Here is a 17435-nt window from a genome sequence, read left to right as displayed (position 1 = left end):
GACTTCCCCGACAGCCTGTGCTCAGCAGCCATCCCTGCCGCCTCCAAGGGCCTACAGGCCCTATGCGCCCCTTAGAGAGACCCCCGCGGGCCGAACCAAACCCCACTCTTTAGGTGTGAGTGGGCCCAACTGGCCCTGACTGGGAGCCCAAGTTATGCCACCCGCAGGTCCTGGATCCTGGTCTCCCTGCCTGACTCCACCCTGACCACCCCGTGTGGCCCCTCAAGGTATGCTTTGTCCTTCTCCCAGGATCTGTAAGAAACTTCTCCATTTCCATCTTGCTCTTGGTCCTCTGTTGAACTATGGATCACTACCCAGTACCCTGTGTCCCACTTAACAAATGCTAATCTAACTAGTCCTAACACCATTTTTTTGGATTCATGTGGAAAGCAATGATGTGGCCAGGAGGAAGCTGGAAAGTGTGCAGAAGGGATCCAGGGGCCTTGAAGTCCTGAATGACACGGGAGTCAATGAGCTTGTCCAGCCCAGCTCCAGCTGATAGCGTGTCTCTGAAAAATCATTTCTTAAATTAGAACGGCAAGCCTCCAGCATGGGAGAAGTGACATCTTCCGAAATCCAGAAAAGCAGCTGGAAGAAACTTCAAGCTGATGAACAGAGCAGGGTATTTAAATTTGGGGAGGGGGGGGCATATAATTAAAAGTAGAAAATTGGACACTCTGGAGAACAGCAGATAACAACACAGCTCGTGGACTCACTCGCAAAACTCGATATGCAAGGAAACCACAAGCCTGGGGAGAGAGGCCCAGTATGAGGAGAGAAAACAAGATGCGGTTTGGAAAAACACTCGTAACTGTCGCAGAATAACAGTGCTGCCGTGAGACGCTGCCCCGAAGAAGTGAGTCAGTCTGAGATGGCATGGCCAGTGACGTTTAGGCTGGGGAAGGGCATAGTTTATGCCACCTACCAGGTTAAAACAGTCATGGGGTGATTAGCATTTTTTTGCTTATATGTCAACAAAGCATATCCTGCAAGAAGAGTCCTAAATTTGACAGTGAGGTTGAAGAGGAGGACTGAGGAGAGGAACAGGAGCCTCGGGTCTGTGGTGGCACGCTATGAGCTAGGAGATGGTGGATTCAGACGACCGTGTTTTTTTCCCAAAACACAGACTATAGGACTAGTAGTTCAGCAGCATGGACAAATGACTTCTCACTTGTCAATTAAAATGAAAATTATAAAGACAGAAGATGCTTTTGCAAATCTCTCTGCAGCAGGAGGGCAAGTATATATGTGGGCTGTGAGTGGGTAAGGACAGGACAGTGGGAAAACCAGGGCGGGCTGGCAGGACCATACTTTCTCTTCAAATATTAAATAGGGGTGGGGGACACTACTTACATGGCAAACGCTAGCAAATGCTGAAGACAAAAAGTACTGACCTGCTTTGGGTTTAAACTAGTAACTATCAAAGCAGTGGGGTTCCCTTCCAGTCCTGCTTGAATGAAGCCCCTTTTAAAGTCTTCTTTGAATTCGATGTAGGCATAATTGCGGGATGTGGGCACTCGGTAGAGTTTGCATTCTGTCAAGTAACAGGCCAGGGTGGCGCAGGTCTCCTTTCCGCAGCCGTCTATTCCGATCTGTGCAAGAAGAACAACCTAACACACGATTCCTATGTATGTCCTAGACACTTTACAATGGATAGTTTCCTATCAGCAAAAATACCGAGAACGTTTTTGGGAAATACGTGATATATAACTAAAGTATTTATCAAAGTTCTATAGGGCTTGCAGATACATTTTCTCTGTGCAGTCTCTTGAAATATATGAGACCACCTGACTGGAACGAGAACACAATCTGAAAAAATAGCATCGACAGGTTTATGAATCGTTACATTACTGCCAATATTTGACTTTTCATTTAGAAGAATTTAGATAGGTCTTTCCCCCTTTATTCTGAGCAACCACCCCTTAGGTGCTCTCCGGTAATAATGAAAAAGTATTGCCTTTTTTAGCAGCTGTGCTGAGGTGTAACTTATAGACTACACCTTTTTTTATGTGTATAATTCAATGATTTTTAATAAATCTACAGGTTTTCAACCAGTAAATCCTTCTTAGAATAGCTGGACCCCCCCAGGCCTGTTAGTAGTCATTCCTCGACCCCGGGCCCAGGCAACCATTAGCACACCTTCCGTCTCTGTAGCTTTCCTAGCCACTGAATCGTACACACAATGTCTTCAGCATCTGCCTCCTCACTTAGCATGACGGCTTTGTGGTCCTTGCATGTGGGAGCGTCTATCTGCCGTCTGTCCCTTTTTTTTTTTTTAAAGATTTTATTTATTTATTTGACATACAGAGATCACAAGCAGGCAGAGAGGCAGGCAGAGAGAGGGGGGGGAAGCAGGCTCCCTGCTGAGCAGAGAGCCCGATGCGGGACTCGATACCAGGACCCTGAGATCATGACCTGAGCTGAAGGCAGAGGCTTAACCCACTGAGCCACCCAGGTGCCTCCTCTGTCCCTTTTTATTGCTCAATAGTATCCTCCTGGATGGGACCTACTGATGGATGCTTGGGAGTATGTCCACCTCGTGGCTATTCCGATGATACTCATGGGAACACGCATGTGCACATTGTCCAGCGAACGTTTGCTTTTTCTTGTACAGATAGAGAGAAACGGAACTACTCCGTTAAAGGGTAAAACGTCATGAGAAATGGTCAAACTGTTATTCAAAGCAGGTGTACTATTTTACATCTGTGCTGGCCATGTGGGTGGGTTGGCTTATCCACAGCCCTGCCAGCACCTGTGCGTGCTGCTATCTCCATGGCGTTCCCAGCACCTTTCCCTAACGGTTCATGATGGCGGGTAGTCTTCTCATAGACTTCCTTGCATTTGTGCCTCTTTTGTTAAATCTTTTGTCCCCTTAAAAAAATAAACTTTTTGATTTTAGGAGAGTTTCTGATTCACAGTAAAATTGCCAAGACAGGAAAGAAAAGTTTCATACACCCCACATTCCATTTCCCCTATGGACATACACCCCACATTCCATTTCCCCTAGGGACATCTAACTAGTAGGATATACTTGTTACCATTAAATGAAACAATATTGATACATTATTATTAACTGGAATCCATACTTTATTCAGAATTCCTTAGTTTTTACCTAACATTCTCTTTCTGTCCCAGGATCCCATCAAGGACATACTATTTTTACTAGTTCTGTCTCCTGAGGCTCCTCTTAACTGTGACAGTTTCAGACTCTTTTTTTTGTTTTCTTTTGATGACACTGATGGGTTTGAAGTGGGCTGGTCAGGCATTTTGTAGAATGGCTCTTGGTTGAGATTTTCTTGATGTTTTCCTTCTGACTAGACTGGGGTTATGTGTTTCTGGGAGGGAAGACCACGGGGATAAAGTGCCATTTATCAACATGATTTATCACCGTTGATTGTGGACCTTGGTCACCTAGATAAAGAAGTGAATGTCAGGCTTCTCCATTGTGAAGTTCCTGTTTTTCCCCTTTCACACTGCATCCTTCAGGAGAAAACCACTAAAGCTCACAGTGAAGGAGTGTGGAGTTATGATCCAATTTCATATGCTAACCTTCACATACACACATTCCTACAAATATGTCTGTTATAACCATATACATGAAACCAAACACGAGTTCAACTGTTGTCTTCAACTCTCATCCATCATCACATGGACCACTCTAGCCTCTTCCCCTTGCTTCTGTAAGCTCCCACTGCAACCGTGAGAACACTGGCTCCCACCACCTGCCACCCTCTACTTAGTTACTCAGCTGGGATATATACACACAGTGCTATCAGAATGGTGACCTCACTCCCACAGGGTAACTACTTGATTAGCTACAGTACAGTGCTGACTTACAGTCTCTCTTGACATTAGTCTTACAGAGTCCACTCATTTCCAAACTTTCTTAGGTCAGTTCCTTTCCCTCCCACCCTCTTCAGGGAGATTCCTGCACACACTGTAACATAGTTTGCTTGTTTCGTCACTTTCTGCATTCCATCCTGGGACTTCCCAGACCTCTTAAATGGTTTTTTGAAACTTCCAAACACTAAGGTTTGCTCTTTGTGCTGTGAAGTTCATGGGCTTTGACAAATGTATGGTGTCATGTACTCATCATTACAGCATTGCACAGAATAGTGTCACCACTCGAATATCTTGTGTTTCACCTTCCTTCCTCTCTCCAAACCCTTGGCAACTGCCAATGCTTTTACCATCACCATAGTTTTGTCTTTCCCAGAATGTCATATAATTGGAATCATATGGTGTGCAGTATTTCCATACTGACTTCTTTTAGTTAGCAATATGCCTTTAAGATTTGTCCATGTCTTTTTGTGGCTTGATATCTCATTTCTTTTTATCTTTGAAAAATATTCCATTGTACCCCAGTTTATCACTTACTGAAGGACATATTCGTTGTGGCCAGTTTTTTAATAAAGTCACTATAATTATGCATGGGAAGGTTTTTTTGAGGATCTAAGTTTTCAAATATGTTAGGTAGATACATAGGAGCATATTGCTAGACTATATGGTAAGGCTGTCTTTAGCTTTGTAAAAAACCACCAAGCTATCTTTCTAAGTGACTGTGTCATTCTGCATTCCCATCAGCAATAAATGAAGAGTTCCTGTTGCTATCTTTGTTAGCAATTCCCACTATCCCCCCTCTTTTTAAAAAAATTTGGTCATTTTAATAGGTTTGAAGTGGTATCAGATTGTTTTCCCTAACAACAAATGATATTGAGAATCTTTTTATATGCTTTTGTGAGGTGTCTATTTTTAATTGGGTAGTTTGTCCTTAGGATTTTCTATAAACAGGATTATGTGGAATGTGAATAAAGACAGTTTTACTTCTTGTAAGGTAAGTATCTGGATGCCTTTTTTCTTCTTTTTCTTATCTAATTGCACTGGCTACAAACTCCAGTGTAGGGTTGAACAGAAACTGAGAGAGAAAAACATCTTTGTTTTGTTCCCAGTCTTAGGGGAAAAACATTTAGTCTTTCATCTTTAAGCATGTAAGTTTTCCACAGATGCCTTTTATTAGGCTGGTGAAGTTCCCTTCTATTCGTTTTTGCTAAAGAGTTTTTTAAAAAAAATTAATGGTATTAGATTTTATCAAACACATTTTCTGCACAAATGATCATGTGGTTTTGCCTTGTACTCTATTAATACGGTGCTTTATATTACTGTGTTTTGGATATTTAGTCAAACATGCATTCCCAAGATAAATCTCACTTGGTCATGGCACCTGATGCTTATATGTTATTGCATTCAGTTCATTAATATTTTGTGCAGGAATTTTACAACTATATCCATAAGAGATATTGGTCTGTAGTTTTCTCTTGCCAAGATGTGTCTTATCTGGTTTCGGTATCAGGTGATACTGTCCTTATGGGTGAATTGGGAGCTGTTCCGTCCTCTATTTTCTGGAAAAGTCTGTGAAGAATTGATTTCATTCTTCCTTAAATGTTTGGTAGAATTCTCCAGGGAAGCGTTCAGCCCTGGGCTTTTCTTCACAGGGAATTTTCAAATTCCCAATTCAATCTCTTTGTTTAGGTCCTTTCAGATATCCTCTTTCTTTGGCTCAGTCATATGTGTCTTCCAAGCAAGTGTCCAATTTCATCGAGGCTATCCAATGTGCCAGCACACAGTTGTTCATACTCTTTTCTTACAATCCTTTGTTTCCGTAATGTTGGTAGTTATGTCCTCTCTCTAATTCCTGGTTTTAATAATTTTAATAATGGACGCTTTTTCCTCTTTTTTTCTTGGCTTGTCGATTTTGTTCATCTTTTCAGAGAACAAACCTTTGGTTTCATTGATATTCTTTACTCTTTTTCTGTTCTCTACTTCTCTCATCTTTATCAATTCCTTCTTTCTGCTTACTTTGGGGTTTAGTTTTCTTTCCTTCTTTAGTTTCCTAATGTGGGAGGTTAGGTTATTTGAGGTTTTTCTTTTTTTAAATTTAGGCCTTTATATCTTATACACATTTCCCTCTAAGTACTGCTTTGGGTATGCTGTGTTTTAATTTATCTCAAAATATTTCCCAATAGGTTTTGAGATTTCTTCTTTCATTCACTGGTTATTTAACAGTATATTGTAAAAATTCCACATATTTGGGAATATTTCAAATTTCTTTCTGTTACTGATTTCTACTTTAATTCTGTTGTGTTCTGAGGATGTATTCTGAATAACTTCAATCCTTTTAAATGTAGGAGTCTTGTTCTACAGCCTGGCATGTGGTTTATGCTGGAGAATGTTCCACGTGTGCTTGAGAAGAATGTGTATTTTGCAGCTGGAGGGAAGGAATCTGGTATCTATGTCAATGAGGTCAAATTGTTTTACAGTATTGTTGACATATTTATATCCCTGTTGGTTTTTTATCTAGTTGCTCTAGCAAAGGTTGAGAGTGGGGATAGCGAAGATTCCAGTCATTACTGTTGAACTGCTTATTTTTTTCTCTTCAATTCTGCCTGTTTGGCTTCACATATTTTGGGGCTTAGCTGTTAGGTGTGTGTGTTTATAATTGTTATATCCTTCTGATGATTGATGCTTTTATCATTATAACATCTTTCTTTTTTCTCCAACACTTATTTTTTTCCCCTGAAAAGTCTATTTTGTTATTAGTATAACCACTCCAGCTCTCTTATGGGGTTTATTGACATGAATTATCTTTCTCCATTTTTTTTTTCTTTTTTAAAGATTTTATTTATTTATTTATTTGCCAGAGAGAGAAAGAGAGAGCAAAAGTAGGGGGAGCGGCAGAGGGAGAGGGAGCAAGAGACTCCCCACTGAGTAGAGGACCCGGTGCAGGACTCCATCCTAGAACCCTGGGATCATGACCTGAGCTGAAGGCAGATGCTTAACAGACTGAGCCACCCAGGCACCCCAACCATCTTTCCATTTTCAACTACTTTGTGTTTTTGAATCTAAAATGCAATTCCTGTTGACAGCATATGATTAGATTTTTAAAAAAATCCTGTCCTACAATCTCTGCTTTTTTATTGCACCATTTAGTACATATATATTTAATGTCATGAATGATATGATTTGATTTACATCCACCATATTGCTGTTTTTTAATGTCTTGTGTCTTTTCCCCCTTTGTTTCTCCTCTAACCTTCTCATGGTGTTAACTCAGTATTTTTTCTAGAGTTCTATTTTAACTCTTTTGTTATTGATGTTATGTATTTTTTTAGGGTTTTTTTTTTTTGATGGTTTCTCTAGGAATTACACTGTATATTTTAATTTTTTGATCTACTCCAGATTAATACTAACTTAATTCCGGTAAAATAGAGAAAGTTTGCTCCAGAATAGCTCCATTTACTCCTTCCTCTTTTGTGTTATTATTATATATACTAAATCTTTATGTTATTAGCCCCAAAATAGTTTTGTAATTACTGTTTTATGCACCTATCTTGGAAAGTAGTTAAAGGAAAAATATATTTATACTGTCTGTGGTAAGTACTATAATATCTTTGCCACCTTCACCCCCAAATGTGTCACCTCATGATCCCTAGAGCCTGTGCTCTTGTATGGCAAAAGAGACTTTGCCAATGTGATGACATTAAGGACCTTGAAATGGGAAGACGATTTTGGATAACCTGGTTGAGCTCACTCTAAACACACGAGTCCTAAACAGCAGGGAATCTTTCCTGGCTGTGGTCAGAGAGACAAAGGGAGACGTGTGACAGCTGATGAAGGGTTAGAAAGATGGCACGTTGCCGGCTTTGGAAATGGAAAAGGTGGGTCATGAGTCAAGGCAGGAGGGCAGCCTCTAGAAGCTTGTTTTCTCTGGTAGTTCAGTTATAGAATCTAGCTGAACTAAGTAATGCTTACTTTTAACAAGTCATGTATGATTTGCTTTTTACTTCTTTACCTATTCAACTAATTGAATCAACCAATCTAGATGATGATTATTTTTTAAAATTTATTTTAAACATTCTTCATCAAGTCATTATGTTCCCTCTAGATGCTAATCCCTGCTGAAGCCTTGCAGGCTAGGTCAGCTTCCGGTTATCTTACCATTTTACACAAATGAATCCCAGGGCAAAGACCTGTTGATTCGCTGATGATGTTTAATTGGGCAAAAGTCCCAGGATCAGGGAGGAAACAGGGACTTGCCATGCTTTACCTTGTATTTTTAACAGGGGCTCTGATAGGACGAAAGGGTCATGAGAAAGCATTGTTAAGGAGGTAAATATCTAATTGAGTATTAGGTCTTTTAAAATTGCTCTGAATGCATTCTCAGGATTTCAGAATTAAGAACTCTTTGTAAACTCGCTTATTATTAGAAAAGAAAGTCACTTTGTGGTAAAATAAGCAAACTGAGAGTATGTGCCATTTGGGAGTTAAAAATAATCTGTTATTAACTGAAATAGAGAAAATCGTAGATCTTATGGAGCTTATGTTCTAAATGTGGAGACAGATAATAAATAAATGAAAAGTTAAATACATAAGATCAGATAATGCTAAGGTCTACGGAGAAAAAGCAGAATAAAGGGACAGAGTGACAGGGGCTGAGGGGAGGGTAGAAGATATATTTTAGATAGGGGAAGCAGGAGTCCTGGGGGCGGTGGAAGTGGTTTGGACAGGGGGGTGGCAATCGAGATGCAAACAAGTACAGACTTGAGATATATTTTGGAAGCTGTATTGCGGGATGTAGAGTGGGGCAGGACAGAAAAGCATCCAGAACAAGGGGTTCCTGGGTTTCCAGCTAGAGCGGTAGATCTATGTTGGTGGCATCTGTGAGATGGGCAAGGTTAGTAAAGAAATAGTTTCGGTGGAGGAAATATTTGCTTTTGTGTTTTTGCCTTAATTCTATTTTTTAGTTTTTAATTCCTTTTCATCAGTCTTAATACATGTCTGTTTAAATAAAGTTCTAGTAGTTCTGAATGCAAAACAAGTCATTTTGGGAAAAATGATGTGAATTAAGTAACTAGTTATAAATAACAGAAGTATAAGATACATAAATAATAGGCATAAGCAACAGCTTCAATGTTCATAAATACTGTGATTCCTATAATTGGCTGCATGTGTTGGATTTTATTTAGCCTTCTGAAAGCTTTTCTCTGTTCAAGTTATTTGGGGATCTTCCAAAAATTTAAAGCCCACTTGTTTTCATGAGCAGTAGAACTTTGTGCAAAGACTCAAGTTTCTAAATCAATATTCCAGGAAATGTACCATCTTCGAAGTCAAGATTTGCCTGCACAGAACTACATTGGTTTGAGGATATGCTAGAGATGCTGCCTGCTAATCACTTCTGTTCACATCAAATGATTTCCCAAAACAAGCATTTTTATGTGCTGAAACATTTCTTACGCAAACTCCAGAGAGGAAGGTCACCCTGTGTGGGATTCAGGGGGTGCAAGCTTTCACAAAGAGAAAGTCTGCATAAATAAAACTTCTGTAAGCAAGGTAGATTTTATCAGATTCCCTCAGTTGTTATTTTGAAACTTATTTTGAAACCATGGAATAATTTAAACTCTTACCAGTAGCATGTGACTCCCCGGCTGCCGAAGGACCCTCGCGGCTCTGGCGATGTGCTCTATGGCTTCCTTGAAAAACACCACGGAATGAAAAATCTAGCAGAGGAAATGGGACAGATCAATTGCTGACAGGCACAGAAATAGCAAAGGTTCACTGCAGTTTTAGGTACAAGGATCCGGGAGTGAGAGGGACGATTTTGGTAATCCAGCAACCTAGACTCAGTAAGCTGGTTTACATCCATGAGAAATCAAGGTGCGTCACGAGGGCTGTCCCTACACCAGTGTTGCCGGGAGCAGGACCAGGGGAGTCACAGGCTCGAGGGAAGAGAAGGACGAGAACAACAGCATCAGTGCGGTTCTGCTGCGGCTCTGTCTTGGGGGGCCTCGTGCTGAAGGAAGAGTCCCAGGAGATGGGACTCTGGTGTCTACAGATTCGTCGGGGCCTCTCGTCCGACACCTGTCTGCCCTGGGCAGTGGTGCCAGAGGTGCTGCTCCCTGCTGCTCCTTTGCACATGCACAGAGAGAGAGTGAATCCAAAGTAGACACCCAGCTGAGCACGGAGCCCACTGTGGGGGTCGATCCCAGGACCCCGAGACCATGACCTGAGCCCAAATCAAGAGTTGGATGCTTAACCAACTGAGCCACCCAGGTGCCCCCTTTCTCTCATACACACACACATGCCTTGGAAATATCTGCTGTGAAATAAATATAGCCATCTGTGTGTGTGTGTGTGTAAATGATCTGTGTACACACACATACACACACAAATGCACTCCTCAGAGTCTACACAGAGCATGTCTGTCCATACCTCCAAAGACGCGGAGCTCAACTTCATTTGGAATTCATTCAGTACATTGGCGAGTTTATGGTAGTCATTGGTGTTCCGGTAGATTTTTTTCCTATGGGCCTTGTTTATATCCAAGAAATCCACAAATACAGTTGAGTCGTTCATCAGTTTCTCTTTGGTCCACTGAACCTATTGTAAGATGATCATTTAGGAGTACATGTTAATAGCCATGTACTACTCGTTATCAAAATTAATGTAACAGATCTGCATCAGAGAAGCTCTTGGCACAGCAGATCGAGGTAGGCCTCAGGAGCTCTTCATCTTTTGTGCACTGTGGACTGGTGTTGGCAGTGAAACCAATGGACCCTTTCTCACAATGGTGTTTTGAAATGCATACAGTACAATACAAGGGTTGCAAAGGAGACCAAATGGTGTTCTATCAGAAACATGCTGCACCCGCACTGCACCCATGTGGGTCTTCCACGTGCGTCTTCCACGTGGGTCTCAGCAACCCCCTTCCCCCGCAACCTGTGTCTGGCACTGGAAATTCCTAGCAGGCACCCAGGAGACACAGCTAGGCGGCAGGACAACATGGTGGGTAAAAGGGTATCTGGAGTCTGCTGTCCTGGGTTGGTTGGACTCCACCACTTAACTAGCTGTGTAACCTGGGGCAAGTTCTTCACCCTACTCTGCCTCAGTTTCTTCATCTATAAAGTGAGGATAGCAAGAGGACCTCCATCACGGAGGCATTATATAGATTGAGATGAGTAATTATATAGAAAGTTCTGGAAACAGTGTCTGCCACATTGCAAGTGCAAAGACTGTTAGCATTATCACATTTTATTTTTTTTTTAAATGAAAATAAGCCAGCCAACCAACTGATTAAATGATACCATATAAACCCAAATCCTCAGAGCACTAATTTATATTTTTCTCTCTTTAAGGAAGATTGGGTCAGTATGTCTTCGATCTGGGGTCTTGTAGCTGTTTCTGCTGTAAGGGCAAGCCGTGTGTCCCTGAAGCACGTGCGAGGTCACGACCAGCCACCTCTACATCTGTTGCTTGGTTGGTCTGGCAAAGCCTGAAACCTGGACTGTAGGGGCTATTTACAGGAGGGATTTTGTGAACTTCACCCGGGGCAGGGATGAGCTCTCTTTCATTATTTTAGCAAAGTTTCTCCGTCCCTCCTCCCTCCATTCTTCCTTCCTCCTAGTTATCCTTATCGAGCACCAATGGAGAGGAAGGAAGGATGCTAGATTCTGGCAATTTAGGAAGAGACAGGAATCAGTGAATTTGTTCTCACAGAATCCATAAGGTTAGAGAGAGAGATAAGTAACTACATTGTAATGAGTTCTAGGATAGGAAAGCCCATGGTCCTTCGAGAACACAAAGAAGGGACTCTTAAGCTGGAAAGTGTGCGGTGTTGGCCAGCGACACCCACTAAAGGAGGAAGGATGAGCTGAATCTGGAAGGATGGCCAGAGGGGTCCCAGAGGCGTGGAGCAGAGGCGGGGGAGATGCCCTGCACTCCCGCTAGGACGTGGGGCTGAGGTGCCGCGGTTTCTGGCATGGATGCAGGCTGGGAGAGTACCGCCGGTCACCAAGGGGGGCAACATTGGGCCCCGGGCGCCAGGAGGTGCTAGGAGTGTAGTGGGCAAAGCCTGGGAATGGTTTTGCAAGTGGTTTTGCGTGTTGAGCCTGAAGCACCCCTAGCACCACGAGCTGGACTTAGAAGACAAACCCAGGTCTGACTCTAGAGTTCAGGTTCTTTCTGCCAATCCACCTGTCTGTATCTGAAATGTAGACAGAAGGTCCAGTTCTTCTCCACAGCTTACATTTATTGAGCACTTACTGTATGTCAGTAACTGCTCTAACCTCAAATGAGCATTGCTGATTCTCAACACAGCCTCCCAGGTGGGTACAGGTGCTACCCCAACTTCAGAGACAAGGGTGTGGAGACACGGGGATCCCCTGCCACAGCTCCACACCTGCTCAGGGGAGGGGCTGGGCTTTGAAGATGGGCAGGGTCCACGTAGGGAGCCTCTATATTCAAGTGCTTCTCAGGCTGCCAGGGGAAGGAAAGTGGGAAGAGAACACAGGTGGGCTGGGGAGTCTAGTCTCTAAGCAGGGCAAACGGGAAACGTAGGGATGAAAGGAGTCTGACGTGTCATGGAAGAGCAGCCCCAGGGACCCTGGGCCATGTCTGCGGGACTCCACAGTGAGCGGCGGCGTGCAGGTGGGAGAGGACCGCCCCGATTGCTCCGTGGAGGTGGGAGGGTGGAGTGTGTGCTATCGTGAATGGTTTCATCAAGGAGGATCTGGGCTGAAGAGCAGAGAGCTTGCACTAAAAGGAAGTAATGATGGGAGGGTCTAGAAAACATTTTTTAAAAGTCTTTTAAAAGCCTTCTGGATTTGGTTGTTTTTTTTTTAAATTTTTTATTTATTTTCAGCATAACAGTATTCATTGTTTTTTCACCACACCCAGTGCTCCATGCAATCTGTGCCCTCCCCAATACCCACCACCTGGTTCCCCCAACCTCCCACCCCCCGCCCCTTCAAAACCCTCAGGTTGTTTTTCAGAGTCCATAGTCTCTCATGGTTCACCTCCCCTTCCAATTTCCCTCAACGCCCTTCTCCTCTCCATCTCCCCATGTCCTCCGTGTTATTTGTTATGCTCCACAAATAAGTGAAACCATATGATACTTGACTCTCTCTGCTTGACTTATTTCACTCAGCATAATCTCTTCCAGTCCCGTCCATGTTGCTACAAAAGTTGGGTATTCGTCCTTTCTGGATTTGTGACTAGTCTTAAACGTACATATATACATGTACACAGTACACACACACATATATACACACGAACGCAGATCTACGTAAATGTGTTCACATGCATGTCTGTATTTCTAGATATAAGGCTCATACCCAAAAGTCTTTTTTTTTTTCCTATTGTGAATTCATTCTATTTCCTGGCCTCTTATGAACAGGGCAAGAGAAAGCAGCACCACCAAAGAAGACAGAAGAGGAAGGAGTCGTCACCTCTGGAAAGAATTCTGAAGTTCTCTCGAGAGGAGCTCACACATGGCCTTGTAAAGGTGCTGAGATCTCCCCTCTGCTTCCCCACCACCCTCGTGGTGGAGCTCAGTCTCCTGAACCGCTCTCCTTCCTTCCAGACCTGGAGCCCAGGGGCACCACGGAAACCAAAGTTCAAGGGGCTGGAGCTACGGAGACTGAGCACTTCCGCCAGTCCTGGAGAAACATGAGCGGGGTCAGGGCTGGCGAAGGCCAAAGACATCAAGACCTTGTCATTTCCATCCTATCAAATCTATGCTCATTTAGACATTAATTATCAGTAGAAAATGGGGTTGTTAATAACGTTGTTACTAATGTTGTAGGAACGGCTGAGGGCTTTCAGGAAACAACCCCTTTACCCAAGATACCACTTAAAATAATTTTTAAAATAGAGGTTTACCTGAAAATAATTCTCAATTTCCTTGGAGAGAAGTTGATAGAAAAGCCGTTTTTCAGTGTATTCAATCAGGCGATCGTGAAACACTCGGGTGGCTTCGTGAACAAAGAACAGAGCGGCCATCTCTCTGGAGTTGATGACAACCCTCTCAGCTTGCAGCAACCCCAGGAGAAGCTGTTAGAGATTGAAACGTTAGATTTTTAATATTAGCAGGTAGTATGTGAAGTAGAGGCTCAATTTTTGCAGGTTTACGATTCCATAAAAATAGAAGCAATTATCTAGGTACGAATTGTCCATTTCTCCAAGTGATAAACTAGATTTTTGATGAGATGGGCAGGTTAATACTCAGGGAAAACTGACACAGCACCCCCCGTGGAGGGAGAGGGGCTGAGAACCGCTGGGCCTGGCCTCCGAGGTCTCGCCGGCCTGGGAAGCCACGGTCCTGACTATGGTGCTGAGGTGGGCTGCAGGTGGGGCTGGGGATGAGCTTCTTCACACTGATGTTCTAAGATTCTGAATGTGGATGAAAAGAACTTATAATGCATTTCAAACATGATATGCACTATTTTGGACCACAGGCCCATGGTAAGGAGAGAAAGACTGAATTCAAAAATTGTTCTTCTTGGGATGCCTGCATGGCTCAGGCTGGCTAAGAGTCTGCCTTTGGCTCAGGTAATGATCCCAGGATCCTGGGATCGAGTCCCACATTGGGCTCCCTGCTCAGTGGGGAGCCTGCTTCTCCCTCTGCCTCTGCTGTTCCCCCTGCTTGTGCTCTCTCTCTGACACATAAATAAAATCTTTGAAAAACCCCTCAAAATTGTTTTTCTTAATGTTTTAATTCTGAAAATTATTTGATCAAGGCTAATGACTAAGGCAGCATGGTTGGCAACATTTCCTGTTGAAAAAACAAGGCTCATGGGAATTGCAAGCATATTTACAAAATGTATACAGCTTTCATTTTCTGAGGCAGAAATAATATCTCAGAAATAAGGCAAAACCGAAAGCCACGTAATACCCTTACCACTGAGAATCTCAGCCAATATTCTAACAGTCTGAGCGGCTTCATCACTGAGTTCTCCACAAGGAATTGTTTTAATGATTCTTTCTAAAGGGCTCACAGGGTAAACTGCTAATGAACAGCAAAACTAATCAACTTGGATTCCTTTTCCCCTCTTCTCGAACAATTGAATGTTTACAGTGGAGAAATGGGGAGAGAGATAGAGAAGGTCAATTCAGTAAAATTACATTTCCTTAACTTACAATTTAAAGTTAAGCTAAGAAATGAATTTTAAAACACACCTTAAACACATCTCGAAGATTAAACAGGTAGTGGCACTTTGCTGGGGTTGGCAGCATATTCTGACATACTTGAGAGTAGACAGTGAGAGAACATGATATTATCTGATCCTTACATTTCTGAACGTTGGATGTGAAGTTATTGGTGGAGAAATACATTCCCAAATGAGTCTTTAAAAAGAAATTTTATAGTCAGCCCGAAAGTTTAAGCATACTTTCTTCCTAATTAATCTCACTGAAAAGGAGATGTGTTACTATTGTGGAGGATGAATGACATTTAAAATGTTAGTAACCAGAATCCACTTTAAACCAAACAGACTAATACAAAGACACTGCAAGTGTCACAAAGGGGGAGAAAATCCCACTTGGTCTGAGTTTGGTGAATGATCTAGAGGCATGTATTGCTGCTCTCTGGGGACAATTTATGCCCCACGTGAGTGTATACCAGGGGTGCTGACAATTCTCCCGCCCCCTTGCTCCCCTGTAGAGGCTACTAGATGGACTACAAAGTGATATAACTATTTTCTCATTTTGGGTTGGTGCATGTATATATATATTCTTCCACATTAGGACTTTTTAAGGGGTGGGTTGTTGTTGATCATGTGCAGAATTACCAAGGGCTTTTTGAAAAATAGATTTAAAAATTAATCTTTAAATTGTATATTAAAAGAAGAAAAACACATGATGAGCTTTGAAAAAATCAGTAATCTTGCATAACATTTTTCTTCTTTCCTTTTTTTAAAGTAGGTTCCAGGACAGGGCTTGAACCCACGACCTTGAGATCAATACCTGAGCTGAGCTCAAGAGTCAGACGCTTAACTGACTGAGCCACCCAGGTGCCCCTCAAATTTATTTTTCTAATCAAACCAGATTTCAAGTTGAGTTGTTTTTCTAATAAGATATTTCAGATTTTCTTATTTTGTGTTCTATAAAGAAATGAAGAGAACAAACCAAGACAGAAAACTCCAGGAGAGCTTGCTAATAATATAGGCTCCTGAGTACCTGCCCCCCGCCCAAGATATGCTGGATCAGGGCCTTCAAGAATGAAGTCGCAGGATCCATGTTACATGTGCATTACACGTGCGCCACATGTATTTCTAATGCATGTATTTCTAATTTCGGTTACTTTGAGACAGGTTACAACCACAGGCTGGAAAGGGGAGGGGAGAACAAAACCCACCGCCTTAAGGAATTGTTTTTCAGTATCAATGGCTTTAAGTTCTTGAGTCTTCTTGTATATCATAAAAATAAAATTCTTGTTCAGCAGAAAACGAGCTGGATGCATTACCTGGAAAATAGCCCGCAAGGCGTGCTGTGGAGGGTGAGGCAGCACCAGGATGGAAAAGTGCTTGAGCAGGCGCGGGCTGGCATGCCTCCTGACCGCTGCAGGGGCACAGGCTGCCACCAGAGAAAGATCTTGAATGTTCTGCGGGAAGTATGAAAAGGACAGGTACATGCATCCACAGAAAGTGAAGTATCACCCATTTCCCAGCCCCCTGTGAACAGAAGATTTCAATGTTTAACCAAAAGACGATTTACTGCAAAAACAAAAATTCTGACAGTAATAGAATCGATCTTCTTGGAAGTAACTGAAATCCTCGAAAGTTATTTTGAGGGCTATTCCTTCTAGAAGGCTTTCTAAATGTCATCAAGCCATAGCTTGTTTTTGAAGAAGCAATTACTGGACCCTGAGCAACATGGCTGAGGCAGGCAAGGACTCTGGTGCTGAGGGAGGGCTCGGGAGCATGGAGTGAGTCTCCAGGGAAGCCAAGGTTGTGCAGGTCACCTCCCGGGGAACTTTCTGCCCGGGCTGCATCTGGATTCTTCTCCTGGCTGCGTGCTGACAGTGGTTCCGACACTCGGGTGTCCCAGCTGACACCACGCACCAGTCAGGGTGCTGTCCAGGATCGCTGGCCCACGTCTGTCTGAGTCGTGAACCTGTTTGTAATGCAACCATTTAATTCCACAGACAAAGTCTGTTCTGGAGTGCAGGGCTTGTGATGTTCAGAGAAGGAACCGGGTGAGGAGACAAGTGCATTTGCTTTTTCAAAAACTGCAGCCATTCTGATTCAGTTCAATGTAAGGAAAACAAAGACACAGGAATCCTGCCCTGGGAATCTGCTGGACTTTGCAGTGGTACTGAACATCCCCGATCTGTGATCTCGCAAATGAAGACGCAGAGCGGTCTTACCCAGACAGTAAGGATGTGCCAGGAAACATTTTCGCTAGCTTTTCTCATCTACATTCACAGTTGCTACCCTGAAAAATCTGATGAACTATTGATGTGATTAATAGTGAGCATTTATTTGACTCAGAAATTAAACCTATAGGGCCATACTCATAATTTTCACTAACAGCAAATCCTACGGAGCCGAGCAGAATGACAAAGATGCCACTGGCACGGTTCAAGTAGGGTTTCCAATGTGTTC

General features: G+C 42.8%; 1 protein-coding gene across 1 annotated transcript in view; it reads right to left on the bottom strand.

Annotated features, from left to right (window-relative positions):
- Positions 1 to 17435, bottom strand: part of DNAH14 (dynein axonemal heavy chain 14) — a gene marked incomplete at both ends in the record, with an annotated part of 406864 nt that overhangs the window by 95110 nt on the left and 294319 nt on the right. Inside the window, 6 exons of the mRNA XM_080824495.1 lie at positions 1395 to 1592; positions 9462 to 9554; positions 10267 to 10434; positions 13714 to 13884; positions 15010 to 15177; positions 16295 to 16432. Coding sequence (XP_080680621.1) covers positions 1395 to 1592; positions 9462 to 9554; positions 10267 to 10434; positions 13714 to 13884; positions 15010 to 15177; positions 16295 to 16432 — 936 coding nt within the window. The remainder of the gene's footprint in view (positions 1 to 1394; positions 1593 to 9461; positions 9555 to 10266; positions 10435 to 13713; positions 13885 to 15009; positions 15178 to 16294; positions 16433 to 17435) is intronic.

Source organism: Martes martes (genome assembly GCF_963455335.1).
Source record: "Martes martes genome assembly, chromosome: 15".
NCBI classification, from domain to species: Eukaryota; Metazoa; Chordata; class Mammalia; order Carnivora; family Mustelidae; genus Martes; species Martes martes.
This window is presented reverse-complemented; position numbering and strand designations above follow the sequence as displayed.